The sequence below is a fragment of the Phyllostomus hastatus genome, unplaced genomic scaffold, assembly GCF_019186645.2.
Source record: "Phyllostomus hastatus isolate PE091 unplaced genomic scaffold, TTU_PhHast_1.1 phas_scaffold_182, whole genome shotgun sequence".
NCBI classification, from domain to species: Eukaryota; Metazoa; Chordata; class Mammalia; order Chiroptera; family Phyllostomidae; genus Phyllostomus; species Phyllostomus hastatus.
Window position 1 is genome coordinate 26520023 of NW_025334013.1, and position 21793 is coordinate 26541815.

The following is a 21793-nucleotide window of genomic DNA, read 5'->3' on the forward strand; positions in this document are numbered from 1 at the left end:
CCTTAATATTCTGATATGGGTTGATCTCCAAGAGGAGAAAAGGGGTATGCAATGTTCTCCAAGCCTTTTGGGCAAATAATCTTTGACAAAACACATTAGAAACAAGTTTTAAGTGTACTGGTCAATATTTCTTCACACTTTTCCTCCTATTCCCTGCTAATGCCTATAACAGTGATTTTAGAATCCAGATCACTAGTCATAAGGACAAGTTAATCAAGGATGGAATGTAAAGAACCTGCCAGCCCATTTTGCATTTCCATTCCTACATTCTCTGCCACCCACCTCCCACCCCCACCCAAGTTAAGCAATACATACACTTCCTCCCTGTAGCAATCCTATTGGGTGTTACTACCCTCCTTTTGTGACAGAGCAACTAATTTATCACTACCCGAGGAGACAAAAAGTGCTACAAAAAGAAGCAAGATGGTGGGCTAGCAGAATCTAATCATTGCTAAGATACCACAGAAGACACTGTACTGGGGGGGGGGCAGCCTCAGATTGTACAGCAACATCCAAGGAATACTCCACGCACTTGTTAAGTCCCCACCAGCGAAACTGAGCATCAGACCTGAGTGTCAGCCTTCTCTTGGCTTGAAATGTGGCTAGATTTTTGTGAGAAAGATGTCTGCCCTTAGAATCTGTCATTGCTTTGTTCAGTCTTCTGGGCCTGAGCACAGCACTGGCGCTGACTTGAAGCAGACAGATTCCTAAGGCAACATGACGACATCAAATGGTTATAAAATAATCTCTGTGGTTATTAACTAATTAAAGTTGCATTCAATACCATATGCTGATAGGATGAGGCAAAGGATAAGATTTGGATCTTAGATCTCTCCGAGAAAGGCATGTTAGATGATGGCTAGAGAAGGGTTAGTTGCAAGCTAGATCAAGCTCAGGCTTGGGCACGAAGGGAACAGTCTTCACTGGTTTGTAAGCGCTGGGGCTCCCTGAGCTCTGGTGCAATTTGCAAAGGTTTCACTCAAGGAAGGGTATGATGTGGGCATTAAACCATTCTTCAGACAGTTGAAGATGATCCCCTTCTATAGCCAGGAATACTAGCTGTCCTGCATTGTTCATTTCTTTCAGTCCTAGGCGGTCCTGTGGAGAGGAAGGCCATAATTAATCAAAAGGTTTAATGAAAAGGTTTGAAGAAAAGAAATACAATGTTACCCTGAGATACATTCTCAAAATGCAATCTTCTCTCGGTATTAAAATTTAGGTGCACTGTCAAAAATGCCAAAAAGGAACCTTATTTTTTCCCCTAAGCAGTTGAAGTTATTCTGTAGAATTTTACATTCTGCTTTCTGAAGTTTCCCACAGCTTCTGGAGGAAAAAACACCCTCCAAATGTCAGTTAGGGGGAGTGACCCAAAGACAGGAGAGCATTAGCTTGATAACTTAAAACATCCAACCTTTAGATACCAACTTGGGACCCTTTCATATCTTGCAGTTGAAAATGTCATTACCCATAGCCTATGTGACACAGAACAGATATGGCAGGAAGATGAGCAGTTAAGACAATGCTGGATCAGTTTGAGATCCATTATAAGGATGTTGTGAGTTGTGATTTCAAAAACTTAACAGACCCTAGCTTCCTTTTTACCTCACCCTAGAGGCGTACCAAATGCAGGAGAAAAGCCAAGGGTAGATGACAGGTTTCTGAAATTTGAAGACATTCTAGTAGAAAGCAATTGGTTCAGACATGAGTAGCACTTGTGCATTTTGGGGAGAGTCTATCTCCCACATAAAATCATTAGTGTAGAACTGGAGGGGCTGAAATGCTGCAAGCTCTGCTTGAGAAATCACCTACTGCTAAAAAAAAAAAAAGTTAATTTTAGTCCCATTCACTCCTGCAGGAGGAGCTCTCCTTGTTGGTGCCTAATTTACAAACAAATGCATCTGTTTCAAAGCCCATCTGCTTTCATTATGCCTGGGGGCTTCTTTGATTTGATTCAGTCTACACCTCAGCAAAGGAAGGCAATTCCAAGCCTTTTTATCAGAAAAAAAGGGTTAGATGATGTGTCCCTTGGAAATGCTTACAAACCATGAGGTACAAGGTCCTTTGACCTCCAGGATGTAGATTTCTGTAAACCACCATTTAACAGACTAGTGCCAACAGCAGTCTAACGAGCCTCGCCCCTATCAGACGTGGGCCAGATGCCTCATACGCACTTACATACACTCTGCAGTGTACAGGACAGGGTCTATCACCCACAAACGCAGCAGCTTCAAGAGCTGGGAGCTGAAAAAGACAGCACCTCTCCCCACCCATTTACCTCTGTGTACAGAGTGGTCTCCTGTAAGGGAATAGTTTCCTTGTCTTGGCCACTTTTGTAAAATCCAAACCACTGCAGGAAAGGAAGGAATATGCAGATTAGACACATGGCACATACCACCAAACTAATTTAAGACTGGATGGTAGCTAAGACTACCAACTACCAACAAACTAACCATCATGAGGGTGTAGTAAGGAGGGAAAACAGTGAGTCATCTCTTTTTTAAGGGTAGATCTTGAGGTGAGTTAATCTTTCCAAAGAGCTTTCCAATTTCCCAAAAGTTCTGCTTCCTATAATTATGGAGCAGCTACCCTCTGAAAATCTTGTGCTGAACTCTATAGACATTCAGAGATGAATATATATGGTCACTGTTTTCAAAAAGCTCGAGTCTCATAAGGCACAGAAACAACTAATTGTTTAGTAGGAGGTTGTCAAACTTTTCTATAAAGGCCAGATACAAAATATTTTCAGCTTGAAGAGTCACATGGTTGCAGCCAATGTTGCCACTGTAATGCAAAAGCAGCTGCAGACAATATTTTTAAAAACTCAAGTATGGCTGTGTTCCAATGGGACTTTATTTATGGACACTAAAACCTGAATTTCACATAATTTTCAAGCCATCAAATTAAAAAAACTTCAACCATTTAAAAATGTAGAAACCATTTTTAGTTCATGGCTATACGAAAGCAGGTGGCAGGCTGGATTTGGGTCACAGGCCATGGTTTGCTGGTCCTGGGTGGTCAGTCTGACGTGATGTGTGAGTACTAAATAGAGGCTGACTGATTCTAGAAAAGGGAGCAAATTCTACCTGAAATAGGGACGGGATCCATAACAGAGGAAGTGATTTGAGTTTGGCCTTGAAAGGTAAACAGAAGCTCATCAGGTGGAGAAGCTAGGAGACTTAAAAGCTTGAACAAAGGTAGGCAAGAGAAAAAGCATACGCCAGGGCTGGGGCATTTCAAGTAGTACACAGATGGCCTGATCGGAGAGTATGAAGTGGATAGTGAAGGGGGATCAGGCTGGGGAAAACAGGCTGAAGCCAGGTGAAGACAGACCCTCAGTGTCAACCTTAGGGATTTATAGACTTTGGGCTGGTGGCTCTAAACTTTTTGTTGGGTCGTGGGTCTCTGAAAATCCTATCAAAAAATTATAGACCCTTCCTCAGAGAATGCAACTGTATCATTTTTCATACAATTCTGAGTGGGGGGGTGGGGCTGGTTACAACCCTCAGTGTCCCACTTAGAGACTTCAGGCGAAGAACCCCTGCGCTACCCAAAAGTTGGTGGGAGGGACTAAGGATTTTTCCCCAACAGGTAGCTGTATTTTCATGTCACTTACTCCTATGGTCTCCTGGCATGTTGTGGCCTGCCCAAGCAATGTCTCACCTCAGAATCCACAGGGTCCACAATGGAATCATTGAGGAATTTCACCATCACAAACTTCTTCAGGGCCATCAGGTTTTTCTTGTAGGACTCATTAACACCCTGGAGGGAAAGCCCAGCAGTATCTCAGAGACATCACCCTCGGGTTCCAGCACGGGAAGTGAAGCCTTCCAGCACTCTGGTCTCCCTGACCCCAGGCATGACACCATGTTTCTCCCCCATCGTATGGGCTGCTTTTTCAGCTTCCTGCCCAGAATACACTTTGTACAGCTGCCTCTTACCATCCTAGCTGACTGGCTTTTTACCCACTAACCGAGGTGCCACCCTTAATCTGTCACTGCACAGGTATCCATCATACAGGTGGAAGACATCTAGCCAGAGACAGCCACGGCAAAATAAGCTGCAATTTCTGAGTGGTTTTGCTATACTATTATTTTTCCCTTCTTTCAAAAACAAATTGTTTAAAAAACCTCCAGATGAAAACATTAACTGAGCTATCTAGTCTACCAGAATTTCCCAAAGGATGCTTGTGTTTGGGACACACAGTCCCCTTTGCAGTTTGTCTTCTAAGTAAATCCCATTTTCTGAGAAAATTTGACCCAAAAGCAACCCACCAATGCAGTTTGTCTTCTAAGTAAATCTCTTTTCTGAGAAAATTTGACCCAAAAGCAACCCACTGAAGGCTTCCCTCAGTAAGACAGCAGCTGCGAAATTCTGCACAAGCCAGCCAGCAATGCACCGAACTGACCAGCTGACTGTGCTTCAACACTAAGGAAAGGGATAGGACCTAAGGGAAGAAAGCCAAAGGGAACGAGGCCTCCCTAAAAGGATCTGAATCTCAGAAGCACTGGCTCCCCCACAAAAAAAACGATACTGTTTCCAGGTTCTGCCTGGGATATTTTGGGTAAACAGTCACTGCTGATCTTTTGATAAATGTCCCAAATAGAAAAATGAAAGCATAACTACGGTAGCCTGGGTGGGTGCGTACTCTCTCCTGATTAATATCTGCCAAGAAGATGCTGTGGTTGCGGTACGTGTCCTCGTTTATGGGGTCGTGCCAGTATTCCGCTTGCACCAGGCTGCAGAAAGAAAAAGGAATCAAGGTGACCGAGCTGCGTATCAGCATGCCCCTGTCACCATAGGTCACCAAGAGACTTCAACAGGACAAAGACCCAGAGCCTTCAAGTCCCAGGCCTTGCCTTCCAATAGTGAAAACAAGACTTACACCTACCAAACAGTTCCTTACCTAGACACCTGAGACAAGGATGTGCTATTTAACACAGTAAACAAAGTGCTGAAGCTTGGGAAAAGGACTCAGTAATATGGCTCCCCTGGGACAGTGAGCTTTTTCACGCTTACGCTTCCAGGTCACGATGGCACGTGCTGTCCCCCCTTCACCCTCCTTTCCTTCCTACTCATCCTGCAAGACTCAGCTCAAATCCCATCACTTCTGCCCCCTCTTCACCCATCTACCTCCTCTTCATCTCTCTCTCCTTCTCTCTTGCCATCTTCAGATTGGGATGGAGGTCTAACCTTCCAGTCACAAAGCATTTATCATAGTACTCAGTGATTACACCAGTTTTCAGGATACTGGTATATGTCATGTGATTTTAAAGGACAAGCGGCAGATTTTGGAGGTTATAATGGTATTATTTTGGACATAGGTCAGCAGTTCTCACACTTTTTTACTTTCCTGTCTGTCTCTACTTCCCCTCCCCTGTCCTCCTGCCCTCCCCCACCAAACCTAACACTTCTACCACAAATCCTCCCAGCAGCTAGTTCCCACCTATTTCCTGCATCTCCATGGCAGCAATCCAGCTGAGCATAGACCTAATGGGAGAAGTCCTATGGGGAAAGGCAGGAATTAGAACATGGGTGGGACTCTACCCCAGTTTGGCAGGAAAAGAAATAAAAATGTCTACAACAGGAGCCTGCAGCCAAGAATGGAAGAGCTGCCCAGAGGTGGCGGTCCTGAAAGCACCACTCAGCAAGGCAGGGTGCACTAAAGCCCGTGGGGCCCGCTACATCAGATGATGGCAGCTCCAGGGGCAGACAGAACTGAGCTTAAAGGAGGCAGCCGTTGGACTGTCAGCGGTCAAAGTGACGTTCTATACTCTGTTTATAAATGTGCTTGAAGGCTTTTAAATATTTAGTTTCTCCAATTTAAAAAAATGTAATGAACTCTGAACATTTATGAAATACTGGTGTTAGTAGTGGTCTTACCATTTTGTTTTAGCATTGTTACCGCTTACCGTGTGAAAGCACTGACCCCCTGTCTCTCCCCTCGAGACTGTCAGGTCCTCAGCAGTGGCTGCCCAGCGGGGGGCAGACGCTCAGCGGTGAGCATTTGCCAAAGGAAACAGGATGACAGAAGTGGGCTCGGCAGTAAAGGAGGGGTAGGGTTTAGGGACATGATGGGAGTGTAGTTAGGCGAACGAGGGAAGAAAAAGCCTCACGAGTGGGTGGTCAAGTGTCAAATGCTGACAAATGATGAGCACTGAGTACACACAGGTGGCTAATCAAGTTTCTTCAGAAAATGTAAGTGAAATAATACAAAGTTCTTTGGATCTTGCCAGGCCAGGTTCTGGTGACTCAGGATGGCAGTGGGGCGTCCTAATGGCTAAGGATAAAAGGAATGAAGAAAGTAGTCATGGGTCACCTTTTTGTGTGAAAAGGAAACAGAGCTAAGAAAGGGCAACAGGAAGAAGTGAAAGACATTTTGCGTTGTAAGGAGCTGGTGCCCATGGGGCAGCCAAGGGGAAGGACACGAGGATGAGCAGAAGCTGGAAGAGCTGCAGCAGGTGGGGCGGTTGGCGGGGTAGGGGGAGGCCCTTCAGGATATGGACAGAGGAAAACATGGGTTTGCACTATCAGCTCCATTTTACCACTGAGGGGCCAGGTTCAGAAAGGTTAAGGAAATCTCCCAAGGCTACACAATCAGCATTACAAAAGGCAAGATATGAGCCTAAATCTGTCTGAGTCGACATACTTTCCAGTGAAGCATGTGGAGGGGCAGGAAAGGAGAGCTCCCAAGCCAGAACTGCCCAGCCACAGGCCATCCTTGGTAAGACAAGCCGCTACCCTCTGAGGCTCTAGCCATCGTGGCTTAGAGATAATAATAGTAACACACAGCACTCACCATATACCAGGCTTATTCTAAGCATTTTATATATGTTAACCTATTTAATCCTTACAAGAATTCCACAGGGTAAGTACTAATATTATACCCATGTTTACAAATGAGGCAACTTACAAATATTCAGAGTGATTGATTAAGTAGCTTGCCCAAGGTCAAAGCATTAGCAGTAATGGAGCCAGAACAGGGGAGGGGAAACTGGGCTTTTCAACACGTAATGTTCTCTGAAAGTTGTTTGTTTTAACGAGAAACTGGAAATGATGAAATATTTGCAATATGGAATCAATACACTGTGAAGTCATATAATAAAACACCATGCAGCAATTAAGACAAATCAGCTTCATGTGTATGTATAACATGTTTAGATCTCAGAAACATAATACTGAGTGAAAAAATCATTTGTAGAATGAAATGTACAATAAGGTATCCATTACATAAAATTTTAAATATACAATATAACATTATGTATTAGCAGATTGTGGATAGATATGTACCATGTATAATATAAACACTTTTTATAAAGATTTTATTTATTTATTTTTAGAGAGGGAAGGGAGGAAGAGAGAGAGAGAGACATCAATGTGTGGTTGCTGGGGACCATGGCCTGCAACCCAGGCATGTGCCCTGACTGGGAATTGAACCTGCAATGCTTTGGTTCGCAGCCCGTGCTCAATCCACTGAGCTACGCCAACCAGGGCTTAATATAAACATTTTTAATAGACTAGATTCTGGTTTCTTTCCTTTTTTTTTATATTTTTATTTATTTATTTATTTATTTTTAGAGAGGGAAGGGAGGGAGACAGAGAGAGAGAGAGAGAAAGAGAGAGAGAGAGAGAGAGAGAAAGAGAGGGAGAGAAACATCAATGTGCGGTTGCTGGGGGTTCTGGCCTGCAACCCAGGAATGTACCCTGGCTGGGAATCGAACCTCGGACACTTTGGTTCCCAGTCCACGTTCAATCCACTGAGCTACGCCAGCCAGGGCAGATTCTGGTTTCTTGACAGAGGTTGTCACTGTGGAGGGAGGGGAGAGAATGGGACCTGGGAAGGATATGTAGAAAAATTCAATTTTATCTGAAATGTTTTTGTTCTTAAAAATAGCTGAGGAGAATATGACAAAAATAGTAGTTTGTTACATTACTCTCTGTATGTTTATGAACAGTTGAAAAGTGTCTGAGGGAGTCTGAGTGGTGGCCTCAGTATTTCCAGGAAAAAGTATGGCAAGTTGTGGGCAACGTGGGACAACTGAAAAAAAGCACTCTGAGAACCATGGACCAAGGACAGGGCAAGTTGGGAGAGCAGAGCTGGCACAGGGGAAGACGAGGGGCCAAGGTCAGGGTCACCCTGGGGGTGGGGGATGGCAGGGAGGAAATGAGGAAGCAGAAATCAGGAAGGGCTGCTAGTATCTCGGAGGGTAACTGGAGAGCAGATTTCACAGTCAGAAGGCAAGAGAGTGTTACTACACGTACCATTACTCATCGTCCCCACCGTGCCTGGCCAGGGCCTGGTGCTTGAAAACCCTTCCTCACTGCTTACTCCAGGTATCAGGCTATCAAACTTACTCTGCTATGGTTAAATTATCCGAACAGTGTAGAAGACATCTTCTGGGATCTCTGCCTAAATTAAAACCATTCTCCCTGGTGTGGAAACTGCACCCTTCCTGCCCCCTCCTACCAGTAACAGGAGTGGGTATGGTTGGCCACAGCTACTCAGAACATGTAGGAGCCTGACCTGAGCTGAGGCATGGTCCCTTTCCTAAGAATTTGATATGGAACCCAGAGTGTCTAGCCTCAGATGGAGATAATCTCCTAAACAAGCTGGGCCAGGCCACCTCTCAGCACAGCAGGAGAGGGGGGTCTGCATGGAGAGAAAAGGAACCAGTCTCTGACCAGTGTGGCTCAGTTGCTTGGGTATTGCCCCACAAAGTGAAAGGCTGCAGTTCAGTTCCCCACCAGGGCACAAGTCTGGGGTGTGGGTTCAGTCCCGTTTGTGGCATGTACTAGAAGCAACCGATCATGTTTCTCTCTCATATCAATGTTTCTCACCTTTTTCTTCCTCCCTTCCCCTCTCTATAAAAATAAATAAATAAAATCTTTAAAAATAACGAAGTGTAAAGAAGCCACATACATTCATGAGAACAAGGAATTTGTAGGACATAAATGCAGTAGTTTAAGCTGCTTGAGAGAAAAGATAGAAATGTAAAGTATCTCAGTTTCCTTCACTGACCATCAGGTGGCACTGTTGACCTAAGATCACTTTACTATAAGTATAGTAAATGGAAGAAAAGATTGTTTTTCTCTATTTGAGTCATTCACAAGGTTATACCTTGGAAGATAGCTTCAAGGAAGTGTTGTACTGAAGAGCTATTATTAGAAAAAATGCTACACTTGGAAAACCTGTAGGACAGACACTATAACTATACTAATTGATCCCAAATTTGTTACCACCTAGAATACTCTAGAGCTACTGAATCTGAATTTCTAGGAATGGAGCCCTAGAATCCATTTTTAATGCATTCCCCAGGGGGTTCTGATGTATATTTTAGTTAGAAACAACTGAACAAGAACACCTTCCAAAAGAAAGAGAGAGAGAAAAAATAAATAAATAAATATCCAAACACATCTGAGGGGTTGGGGACACTGACATAGGAAGCTAACCCCATGCTGCTGACAACAGAAAGAATCTCTCCTCCAACGTTAACAGTAATTCCTGAGCTTGGTACTTTCTAAAGGCTTTTTGACTGTTTGTTTTTAAGATGAACATTTATTCTGTTGGAATTACATTCTTCCCATATAGAAAAATGCCCTCCCTTTCTTTTTATTTTTTAAAGATTTTATTTATTTATTTTTAGAGAGGGGAGAAGGGAAGGAGATAGAGAGGGAGAGAAACATCAATGTGAGGAGAAACATGGATCGGTTGCCTCTCATACGTGCATCGACTGGGCATCAAACCCGCATGAAACCTGGGCGTGTATGCCCTGACCAGGAATGGAACTGGAGACCTTTCACTTTGTGGAACCACACCCATCCAACGGAGCCACACCGGTCAGGGCAGCCCTCCCTTTCTTTTTAAAATTAATTTTAAAGCAGTTTTAGGTTTACAGTAAAACTGAGCAGACAGTACAGAGATATTTAGGAAAATGATCTCATTTGAACATCACCAGGAATCACTGTTAGCATGAAAGTCAGCACAGTATTTAAATGTAGTGACAGTGGCGTCCTTTTCAGCTAACCATACATACCGTTCTTGAATAGCTTTCTTGTAAGCCCCAGCATTCAGTGCTTTTCTGATCAAGTCACAGATGTGAGAACTCTCGCCTGGGCACCGAGGGAGTCCGAAAACACCTAGAGTAGCAGAAGACCATTATCCATTCCCTGGTTATGTAATGAATACCTACTATGTACAAGGCACTATGAGAAACAACAGAAAAAAACACCTTAACCCTGATATCATTCATGTATTCTTCAAGAAAATAATGTATTTAGTATTAGTGCTATAACCAGCTACCTCCTGATACTCCCACTCTTTTCTGCCTAAGAACCTTTGACCCTGCTCCTCCCTGGAGGACATACAGGCATACCTCCGAGATACTGCAGGCTCAGTTCCAGACCACCGCAATAAAGCGAGTATCACAGTGAGCCATTCAACCTTTTTGGTTTCCCAGTACATATAGGTTATGTTTACACTATACTGTAGTCTATGAAGTGTGCAACAGTCTAGGTAGGTCTAAAAACATAATGCACATAATTAAAAAATATTTTATTGCTAAAAAATATTAACCATCATCTGGAACTTCAGTGAGCTGTAATCTTTTTGCTGATGGAGGGTCTCTGCAGATGTTGATGCAAACACAGTATTTGAGAAGCAAAATAAATTAAGTGCAATAAAACAAAGTATGCCCGTAGTTCTCTTGCTGCTTCAATGGCTGGACTCACTTGCATCTCACAGATCTTAGCTTAGAGAATTCCCCTCTGGCGACCCTCACTCAAGTAGTAACCACCCCGTTTCCTTCCCCTCTCCCAGTTACACTTTCATCCTCACTATCCTTCTCAACATTTCCTGGGGTACCAGGCATAGTTCTGAACATATACTGACAATAATTAATTTAATCCTCACAATCACCCTGTGGAGTAGAAATCATTATTTGCCCCATTACAGGAATGTTTAAAACAGAGGGGTTCAATGCCTTGTCCAAGGTCTGACAGTAAGTGATACAGCCACAAGATGAACGTAGGCAGTTCTCACTTCAGAGCCCACACCTTTAACCAACACAACCCGAATTCTCTCTACCAAGTGGTAACTCATTTGTTTCTTCATCTTGGTTACCATGGACTGTGTTTTGTTTGTTTCATGTCTGTTCTTGCACCCCTCCCCAACTAGAATGGAAGTTTCATGAAAGCAGGGACCTTGTCTGTCTTGCTTATAGGTTTCCAATACATATTTTTTGAATGAATAAGGGATAAAGTTGTTTTTACCAATTTGCATTTGCATAATACTTGCACTTTTAGAAATTATTTCCCTACCTATTCATTTCATCATCTGAGAAATTCCCTCAAGAAGAGCAGGACCTTATTTTAGTTTCCCTCATCTGTGGAAGGCACCCATGATACCAAATTACCTGCCCATCAGCAACAGTTAATTGGGTGAACCTAGTTTCCTGATTATAAGGAGAATCCTTCTGCCCCTACACTATACCACCAATTAGCCATACTTACCAGAACAGAGATAAAGTTCTATTCCAAAGACATATCCTTCTCTAAAGTCTGAAATTTTGTCTAAACAGAAAACCTGTTGTTCTCTGAAGGATTTAATCACTGCTGTTTATTTTACAGAGAAAAAAAGCTTAGACATTATTCTTTGCCTACGCCTAAACTCAATAGACATCGCCAATGTCAGAAAACAGAAAAGGTTGTTAGACTTTCCTAATTCCTCCACCTGACCACATGCTACACAGCTGCAACCGTTTCACCTACAGGAACTCATGTCAACTACACTGGGAAGCACATGGCAACTTAACAATTCACTTGTGTTCAGGCCTATGGAACCCTAAGTCTCTTCCTGCTTCTTCGGGAATGCTGGCTAGTTTGTAATAAGCTGCGGAAGTAGAATTTTGCGAGGATGGCTGACTTTTTACACAAATAGAGATGCTAGAATTAAAAAAAAAAAAACAGGTGGTCATGTGGGTTAGAACATAGAAAAAAGGAGGCAAAGAGGCCAAAGTTACCTTGTTGTTGTCCCCCAACTGAGATCAGATTGACCATGGGAGGTGAGGGACATCTCTGAGCCACTGCCCTCCTGTGAAGAAGGAAAGGGTTATCAGCTCTGTCAGATGGAAACGTATCAGCAACAATCAATTTCCCAGATTAAGATACTTAATTCTCTGTAGTTCCCCAAGGCTACAATTTCAGGATTTTCCTTTGATAGGACCAAACACAAATCTTTATTCTTTCATAAAAATTAAGTGTCATAGCCCTGACCAGTGTGGCCCAATTGGTTGGAGCATTGTCCTGTAACCCAAAGACTGAGCATTCGATTCCAATGGGGGCACGTGCCTGGGTTGTGGGTTTGTTCCCCAGTCTAGGTGCGATGCTTTTCTCTCATCAATATTTCTTTTTCTCCTTTCCTCTCTCTTTAAAAGCAATGAAAAAATGTCCCCGGGTAAGGATAAAAGAAAAAAAAAAGAAAGAAAGAAAAGAAGTTCCATAAAGCTTCTTCATGGAAACATGTCAGAATAGTTTCCAGGCAGCTCTCTCTCTCTGAGGAACACGCCGGCGCATTCCCCCACCCCCTGCCCCCAAGTGGGTTTTCCTTCTCTCTTTCTCCTAAGCTCCAAGGGCCCTGCTTCTGCCTCTGGAACTTGTTTCCTGAGCTCATTTCTTTTACAGCTCACTTCTACCCCTCTAACTTTCTAAATATAATTTTGGGGGAAAAAAGTTTCTCTTCCAAGATAGGTGAAGATCCAAAAAGAACTAGAGGAGCCCTGACAGGTGTGGCTCAGTTGATTGCAGAGTCATCCCGTAAGCCAAAACGTCACAGGTTCGATTTCTGGTTAGGGCACATGCCTAGGTTGTGGGTCTGGTTCTAGGTCAGAGCGTGTACAAGAGGCAATGGATGATGTTTCTCTCTTACATCTGTGTTTCTTTCCTTCTCTCTCTCTCCCTCCCTTCCCCTCTCTCTAAAATCAATAAGCATGTCCTTGGGTGAGGATGACCAAAAAGAACGAGAGGAATGGCTCTATCTGAAGAGGAGAAAGAAATCAATTCCATATAATTGGTATAACAGAAATGAACTCACAGAAACTGGCCTCCCTGGGAGAATCCCATAGCATTGTAGCCTTGCTGCAATTTAGGGTCCTTAGCAAGAATCTGACACACTGTTGTTACTTGGGTATTGACATTCAAGAAGAAGCTGTTCTCCACATCCTAAAAGAGGAGCCGCACAGAAGTGAAAAGATGGGACTGAAACCAGGTACTGGCGTCTTCTCTAAGAAGTAAACTTGTTTAGGTTGGTGTCCTCACAAAAGCCTCTCAAGAGTTACAGTGTCATTGCATGATTTGCTGCTAAAAATACAAGGTAAAGCATTTTTATGGTACATTCCATGAAATTAGCCAGCAAACCTTCAAAGAAACAGAGCTATAAAAAGTGCCTTACCTCCATCAGGGTCTTTCCAATCTTTAGAGATAAGACATAAATTCCAGGTATTTTCTGCTCAACCATTTTTTTGACAGCACCCATGCTTAAGGGATTACAACAGCTGTCTCCTAGACAACAAAGACAACGAGCACTTATGAATCAAACATTATTTTTAAAAAACTTTTGTGCTTCAAAGGGCATGATCAAGAATGTGAAAAGACAACATACAGCATGGGAGGAAATATTTACAAAACATTTATCTGATGAAGGTTTAATATCCAGAATATACAAAGAACTCTTACAACTCAATGACATGAAGAAGCCTAATTAAAAATGGAAAAAAGGACTTTAACAGATGTATCTCTAAAGATAATATACAAATGGCCCAGAAGCACACGAAAAGATGTTGAACACCACTGGTCACTAGGGAAATGCAAATCAAAACTACAATGAGAGCCCTAGCCAGGTAGTCAGTTGGTTAGAGTGTGGTCCCGATATGCCAAGGTTACAGGTTCCATTCCAGGTCAGGACATGTCCAAGAATCAACCAATGAAGGCATAAATAAATGGAACAAAAAAAAAATCAATGTTTCTGCCCTGGCTGATATGGCTCAGTGGTTGAGTGGCAGCCTGTGAATCAAAGGGTCACCAGTTTGATTCCCAGTCAGGGCACATGCCTAGCTTTCAGGGCAGGTCCCCAGTAAGGGGCGCAGGAGAGGAAACCATGCATTGATGTTTCTCTCCCTCTCTAAAAAATAAATACAATCTTTTTTTAATCAATGTTTCTCTCTCTCTCTCTCCTCCTTCTTCCTTAAAATCAATAAATAAAAGTTAACTACAATGAGATACCACTTCACACCTACTAGGATGGCTTTAATGAATAGTTTATTAGTTAAGTTTAAAAAAGGAAAATAACAAGTATTGGCAGGATATGGAGAAATAGGAACCTTTGTACACGGCTGGTGGAAATGTAATGTGATGCAGCCATTGTGAAAACAGGTTGGTAGTTCCTCAGAAAGTTACTACATGGTTATCATATGACCCAGCCATTTCACTTCCAGACATGAGGACTTTCCAGAAGGTGTCCAGCCATGTAATGTGAAAAACAGAGACATTTATTGAATAAGACACAAGAAACATTGTATATAGGACAATGACACTTCAGTCCCCTTCAAAGTAGGCACCTTGGGACCTCGCACAGTCCTCACAATCACCTTCAGCTGCCCCGTCTTACTTTTCTGAATCTCATCAATGGTCTGGAATCTCTTCCCTTAGTTTTAGGAAAAGCCAGAAGTCACAGGGCACCAAATCTGGACTGTAAGGGGATTGAGTCACCTGGGTAATTTGATGTGTGGCCAAAAAATTCTGCATGAGACATGATACATGAGAGGGCATGTTGTCGTGATGAAGCTGCCAATCACAAGTTGCCCATAGCTGCAGCCTTCTGATTCATCCAAATAGTTTCCACAGATGAATGTTTAAACTTAATACAAAATTTGATGCAGATTCATTGCTCTACTTGCTCAGTCATTTTGAGTGCCAAGGCCACACAGTACACATGCTCACTCAATGGCATCTACCACTCCCCACTGACTAGTACAGTGAAGTCATCATTGTTCACGCATGTGCATTCCAGTCCTCTCTCCTTCGCTGCCAGGTTACACCGATGTCATGCAAACAGTTCTCTTTGTATTAGCAGTGGCTGGGCTTTATTCCAGACAGACCTTGTTGTATACCCAAAAGAAATAAAAACATATGCCCGTACACAAAAATGTGTACGTGAATGTTTACAACCACATTATTTTTATGTCCAAGGTAGAAATAACCCAAATGTCCATCAATGAATGAATGGATAAACAAATTGTCATCTATACTGGTATATCTACAACAGAATAGTATTTAGTCATAAAAAGGCATGAAGTACTGACACATGCAGATGAACCTGGAAAACACTATAAGTGAAATAAGCCAGATACAAAAGGTCACATATTGTATGATTCCTTTTATGTGATATACCCAGAAGAGACAAATCCGTATAGACAGAAAGCAGGCTGAACATTTTCAGGAGGTTGTGGCAGATGGGGACTGAAGAATGATTATTTAATGGGTACAGGTATTTTCTGGGTGATTAGAAAAAAGTTTTGAAACTAGACAGTAGTGGACCTGGCCAAGTGGCTTAGTTGGTTGGAATGTCATCCCATGTACCAAAGGGTTGCAGCCTCGATCACAGGTCACTACACATGCCTAGGTTGCAGGTTTGATCCCAAGTCGGGCATGTATGGGAGGCAACCAATCGATGTTTCTCTCTCCCTCCCTCCCTTTCTGTCTAAAACCAGTAAATATATCCTCAAGTGAAGATTTAAAAAAACACTGGAGGAAAGTGGTGGTTGCACAACACTATAAATATACTGAATGCCACTGAATTCTATACTTTATTACAGTTAATTTCATGCTACATGAATTTCACCTCAATAAAAAAACATTTTTCTCTTAGCTCACATTCATCAAGTAATAGACTTCAAAAGCCCATATAATATAATTGGGACACCAAATTTACAAATGAAAAATAAGCAGAGGTGCAAATTCCCCTCCTTTGTCATCAGGAACATTTTGGGTTAACGGACTCCAGCGTGCTTTGGGATTGAATTTCTCTTTAAGGCAAGAATAAGGTTAAGACAGGTGAAGCACCTAGGATATAAAATTTAAGGTTCACTCTCAGGTTCATGCAAGTGCTGACCATGAACTTGTATGCACTAGAGAGTCAGTGCCTCTTTAAATCTTATACTCCAGGGCAGTGGATTTTCAACCAGTATGCCGAGGCAGGCGTACTAGTGTGCCACAAGAATTTTTAAAACAGGCAATACCTGACTGTTTAGTCAGGATCATTGACCCCTTTTTCCCTTAGAGTGTTAAATTTAAAAATGACAACAGCCAACACAACAATAGTCATCCGGTGTGAATGAATCAAAATTATACCTTTTTTTTTTTTTTTGGTCAAATCGGCAAAAAGGGTATTTTTGACACATCACAGTTTTAGTAATTACTTAATTACTAAACTTCTGAATGTAGTAATTTAGTTTCTATGTGCCAGGAGATGACACAGGTTGAAAATCGCTGCTCTGTAGGGGCTTCCTTGTTCCACCCAAGGCCCGGCTGTTTCTTTTCCTGTTTCCAGGAACCAGAACTAAGAATGGGAAGCAAAGTGACTGGCCACTGAGTGGGTGAAGTAGGCAGAGAGGAAGCTTAAGAATTAGTTTTTAAAGAAGAAAAACCTAAGAACCACAGCATCTTCGATTTCTCTCATAAAAACCTTCACCACACTGAACTGTAATTCTTGGTTACTTTCCTGCCTCCTTATGGATGATGGCTCTGGGAGGGCCTGGAGCTCCTTGTGCACTTGATGAATTCCACTGTAGCAGCCTCAGGACCTGGACCAAAGCCCTGAGAGAACTAACTGTATTTACTGACTCTAATTCCTCTCCGAACACCTTCCTTCAACCCATTCCATTAAGGTTCTCCCTCTCGCTGTTTTGTAGAGGTCTTTAGCGATCTTCATATCGCCAAATCCAATAACCAATTCTCTGCCCTTATCTTACTCAACCTGTCAACAACATTCCATAGAGGTGATTACCCCCTTCCTTTTAAAACATTTTCACCTGTTCCCAAGGACACTGCACTCTCCTGACTTTCCTGCACCTCCTTGGTTGTTCCATCACTGTCTTCTTTGCTGGTTCCTCCTCATCTCCTTAACCTCCACACACTGGGAGTGCCTCAGGGCTCAATCCTCAGATATCCTCCCTCTTCTGTGTACACGCCCTAGTTTGTCTCCCTCAGTCTCCTGGCTTTAAATACCAGCCATAAGCTGAAGGCTTCCCCAATTTAAATCTCTGACTTTTTTCTCTCTCCTAGACTCCACACTCCAAATGCCTCTACATCTCCTGGATGTCTAACAAGCATTTCAAATTTAGTAAATTCAACAGCAGACCCTTGATCTTCTCCCCATCCTTAATGTGCTCCCCTTACAGACTTCTCCACTTTGGTAAAATGACAACTACATCCTTCTAGTTGTTCAGGCCAAACCTCCGGGAGTCATCCTTGATTCCTTTTCTTTCTCACTCACCCTACATCTCATCTGTTAGCAAATCCCTTGCTTCCACCTTCAAAATATTCCAAACTTGGACCACTTCTCCATATAACTATGTTTCAAGTCATGGTCATCTCTTGTTTAAATTACTGTAATAGCATCTTGTCTCCCCACAAATGTCCATGACCTCCACAATCTATTATCAACTACAATGATCCTTTTAAAATGTAAGTTAAGATCATCTCAACTCTCCCCTCCACGGGCTTCCCATCTCACTCCAGCCAAAGTCCCTACAGTAGCCTTAGTAGACCAAACAACACTTGCAGGCCCCCTACCCCCACACCCCTATATTCATTCTTCTTCTTGCTCACTCAGTTCCCACCACACTGACCTGCATATAGTTTCCTTTTCCTTTTTAAAAAAAATATTTTATTTATTTTTAGAGAGCAGGGAAGGGAGGAAGAAAGAGAGGGGAAGAAACATCCACGTGAGAGAGAAGCATTGGTCAGTCTCCTTCACATACTCCTCGACCTGCAACCCAGGCATGTGCCCTGACCAGGGATCAAACTGACCACCATCTGTTTTGTAATGACACCCAACCAACTGTGCCACATTGGTTAGCGTGAATGTAGTTTTTTAAACATACCAGACACACTTCTGCCTCAGGGCCTTTGCATCTGCTGTTCCTTCCAGACAGCCACATGGCATCTTCCTTGTCCACTTCAGGTCTTTGCTCAGATGTCACTTTCTCAGTGAATCCTTTCCTGATCTTGCTTTATAAAATTGCAAGCCTCCATCTTCGGTTTCTATACCCTTCTCTGTTTTACTTTTCCCATCACACTTATCACCATTGGACATACTGTATGTTTTACTTGTTTATTTCTTTATAGTCTGTCTCTCCATTTGGAAAATAAGTTCCAAAAGAGCAAAGAATTTAGTCTGTTGTGTTCACTGCTGTATCCTCAGCATCTACAGGTGCTCAATAAATGTGTTAAATGTATACATAAACTATAGGTGCCTAACAAATCTCTGTCCAATGTGTGAATGAATAAAAGGATGGATGCCTGGGTCACGGAGAGGCAGCCCAGCTCTCTCCGAGAGCAAGTGCCAGCATCCTGACGCCACTGCTCCGAGGATTAAACAAGCTCAGCACGTAAAACCCGAACGCACTGCACAGGTCTCTGGGAGCCCTCACCGCAAGGACAGATCCTTGCCCTTCTCCCCTCCCAATGCAGAGCAGTCCCCAAATCCTAACATCCCGCCATCCGGCTGCTATGTGACCACAGTCCTCGCCCTTCGCGCTCGCACTTTGTAGACGCGAACCCAGGCTGAAAGAGGGGAAGAGTCTAAACCCTTTGGATCCTCCTCTCACTCACCCATCCCATGCCAGATCACCAGCGGCCGGGGCGCGGGCGGGTCGAGGCGCCCCAGCCTCAGGGCAGAGCAGGACGCCGGCAGGAGAGCAACAGCCAAAAGCCATAACGAGCTGGGCGACGCCATCTTGGCTCAACCACGTGAGCGCGCTCCCGCGCCTTGCTTTTTCCACGCCTCCGCCGGGGCTGCCCCGCGGGGTGGGCGTCTGCCCTGGCGTGATCCTGTAGTAGGCTGCCCGCCAGGGTGAATCAAAATGAATACTAACAATTATGCAGCACTTACTTTATGTCAAACACCCTTTTAAGTGCTTTAAATCTGTTCACTGATTTAGCCTCGTAACAACTGTCTACACTTCTTCCCATTTTACAGTCAGGACACTGAGGCACTGAGAATTTGGGTAAGGTGCCAAGGTGGCGGAGATAGCAGATTGGAAGTTCCAAAGTCGTTGCTTTTAACCACAGCACTGTACTGCCTTTGGAAGAAAAATACTTTGGGGAAAGAAGAAAGGAAAGGAGAACTTAGCTAGCTGTCTATTAGAAATGGAAGAGAAGGGATAATTTCTAGCCAGGACCAATCAAGGCAAGAGTGTGTGAGAGTTTATTAAGGATCTTGAAGGAAAAGTACGGTTTCAACAGGCAAAAATGAAATGTGGGAGGAGGACTGGAATGAGCTAAGGTAGAGGGGAGGAAAAGTATAGTGTGTTTTCAGAAAATATCAGGGCTTTCCGGACTGACAAGAACAACTGTTGGGTGCTTAAGAGTGATGAGAAACGCCACTGCCACTTCCTGGTCTATTCTCAGAGCTGGATTACCGCAGGGGCCTCTCAGGCACGGTTTGCCCTCTTTTCATCCACCCCCAGCCCCCGCCTTTAATACATCTTATGCTCTATTGCCAGAGTGACTATTTTAGTCCACTTCCATCATAGTTCTCTGCTCAAGTCCCGCACCCACCTCCCTGCCCATGAAAACACCGACATAGTTTAAGTAGGGAATTTGTTAAGTAAATTAGGGTGTATCGACAATACAATGGAATATTGTGAGGCATGATAAATATTCGCAGTATACTGTAAAGGAAAAGCTGGTTACAAACCTAACAGAGACCCTTTTATGAGATGCTGTTGGGACTGGTGGTAGGTTAATTGAACAAATCAATTAAAATGCAGAATTTAAAAGCATTATACAAAATAGGGTTTTGCTTAAGAAAATAAGTTTATTGTATATTATAAGCATGTTATTTTAACTTGTAAATGCCATCATCAATCTTTTTACACAGCCTCAGGCTCTTCTCTGTAATTATAGGGCCTCTCTGATCGAAGTGTTTCTTGGAGTGGTTTGTGCTTCTTTCCTTTAACAATTATCTATGATTCGTTCAAATATTTCTTTAAAGTGGAGCAGTAACTGAAGACACTGTAGATTTGTGGGTTTTCCAAACACAGATCTCTCACACATACACAATTTAATAATTTTTTTAACAACTTGCCTTTAATGAGCCTTTCCAAAGCATTCAACTTAGTTTTCATGGAAACCTCACTTTTATCTTTACATTCATATTCTGTAAGTTTTCAAAAGTTTGATTAAATTATAGTAGTAAACATCACTGACATAAATAAGTAGAACAAAGCCCCCTGACATTTGAGAGTCAAGCTCAGCTGGCAGGAACAGAACTACCCAAAAGTTCTCCTAGCCATGTTTAGCATACTGTGGGCATCAGTAAGCATATTTTAGAATTGGGAGAGTAGGTAAGTAGGAATCGAGAAAGTAACTGTATTTTTTGCAGAAAGTATGTGTGTTATGGTGATGGTTGCCCCACTCCATATTTACGAAAGTCACCAGATTGCACATGTGAAATGGGTGGATTTTATGGCATATAAAACCTACTTTAATAAAGCTGTTCTTTAGCCCTGGCTGGTGTGGCTCAGTGGATTGGGTGCGGGCCTGTGAACAAAATGGTTGCCGGTTCAATTCCCAGTCAGGGCGCATGCCTGGGTTGCAGGCCAGGTTCCAAGTAGGGGACGCATGAGAGGCAACCACACATTAATGTTTCCCTCCCTCTCTTTCTCCGTCCCTTCCCCACTGTCTAAAAATAAATAAATATTTTTTAAAGCTGTTCTTTAAACATTTCTGTATTCACATATTTCCAATGATGTCTGCTGAAAGGCCGAAGCATTGACAAAAAAAAAAAAAAAAGAAAGAAAATAAATAAATATATAAAAAGATCAGGGAATCATTAGAAGTGATATTTTTGGGAGCTATATTATAATGAACTTTCACTTTTTACTTTATACATTTCTGTATGGTTTGAATTACAGCAAGGATACATAACTTTTATTTTTTCCCCCAGGCTTCCCCCCCCCCGCAGTTTTATTTAGATATAGGTGACATACAACATTGTGTTAGTTTAAGGTGTACAACATAATCTTTGCTACATGTATATATAACTTTTATAATCAGAAAAAATAAACACATACATAAAGAGTGTTGTACTTCTAGGTTAAGATAATGGAATAAAGCTTTCTCATAGGCTCTGTTTCCACCATTACCTAAGAAAGTTTAAAAAGTTAAAATTTTGTCCACAGCAAACAAAGGGTAACAACTCAATATCTTAAATATCAACAAGTGGCAGTTAGGGAAAGAAACAGAAGGTTCCGGTCTGGAGCAGGTCAAGGCTTCCAGTCCTGCCTCCATTCTATCAAAATGCATGCTAGTAGGTGCACAAAATCCTGGGGACTAACATGTATACGTGCACATATATTCCAAGAGAAAAGAAAATTAGGTGGTTCCTTTAGCTTTCGTTTCTTCTCTCTGGAAAATGGCTACTGGGAGAAGAAGAGGAAATGAGAAGTGAAGAACAGACTGACTCTTATGGGTGGCAGTGAAAGACGCCAGGAAAGCGTGCCAAATTAGGGGAGGCTCT

General features: G+C 42.7%; 1 protein-coding gene across 1 annotated transcript; it reads right to left on the reverse strand.

Annotated features, from left to right (window-relative positions):
• Nucleotides 1–731: 731 nt before the first annotated feature.
• Nucleotides 732–19019, reverse strand: PPT1 (palmitoyl-protein thioesterase 1). Its single transcript, XM_045858923.1, has 9 exons — nucleotides 18883–19019; nucleotides 13442–13551; nucleotides 13085–13212; nucleotides 12015–12085; nucleotides 10032–10134; nucleotides 4646–4736; nucleotides 3661–3759; nucleotides 2276–2347; nucleotides 732–1098 (listed from the first exon to the last, which is right to left on the reverse strand). The coding sequence occupies exons 1-9, from the start codon at nucleotides 19004–19006 to the stop codon at nucleotides 976–978; spliced, it is 921 nt and encodes a 306-aa protein (XP_045714879.1). The 5' UTR covers nucleotides 19007–19019; the 3' UTR covers nucleotides 732–975.
• Between the last annotated feature and the right edge of the window lie 2774 nt (nucleotides 19020–21793).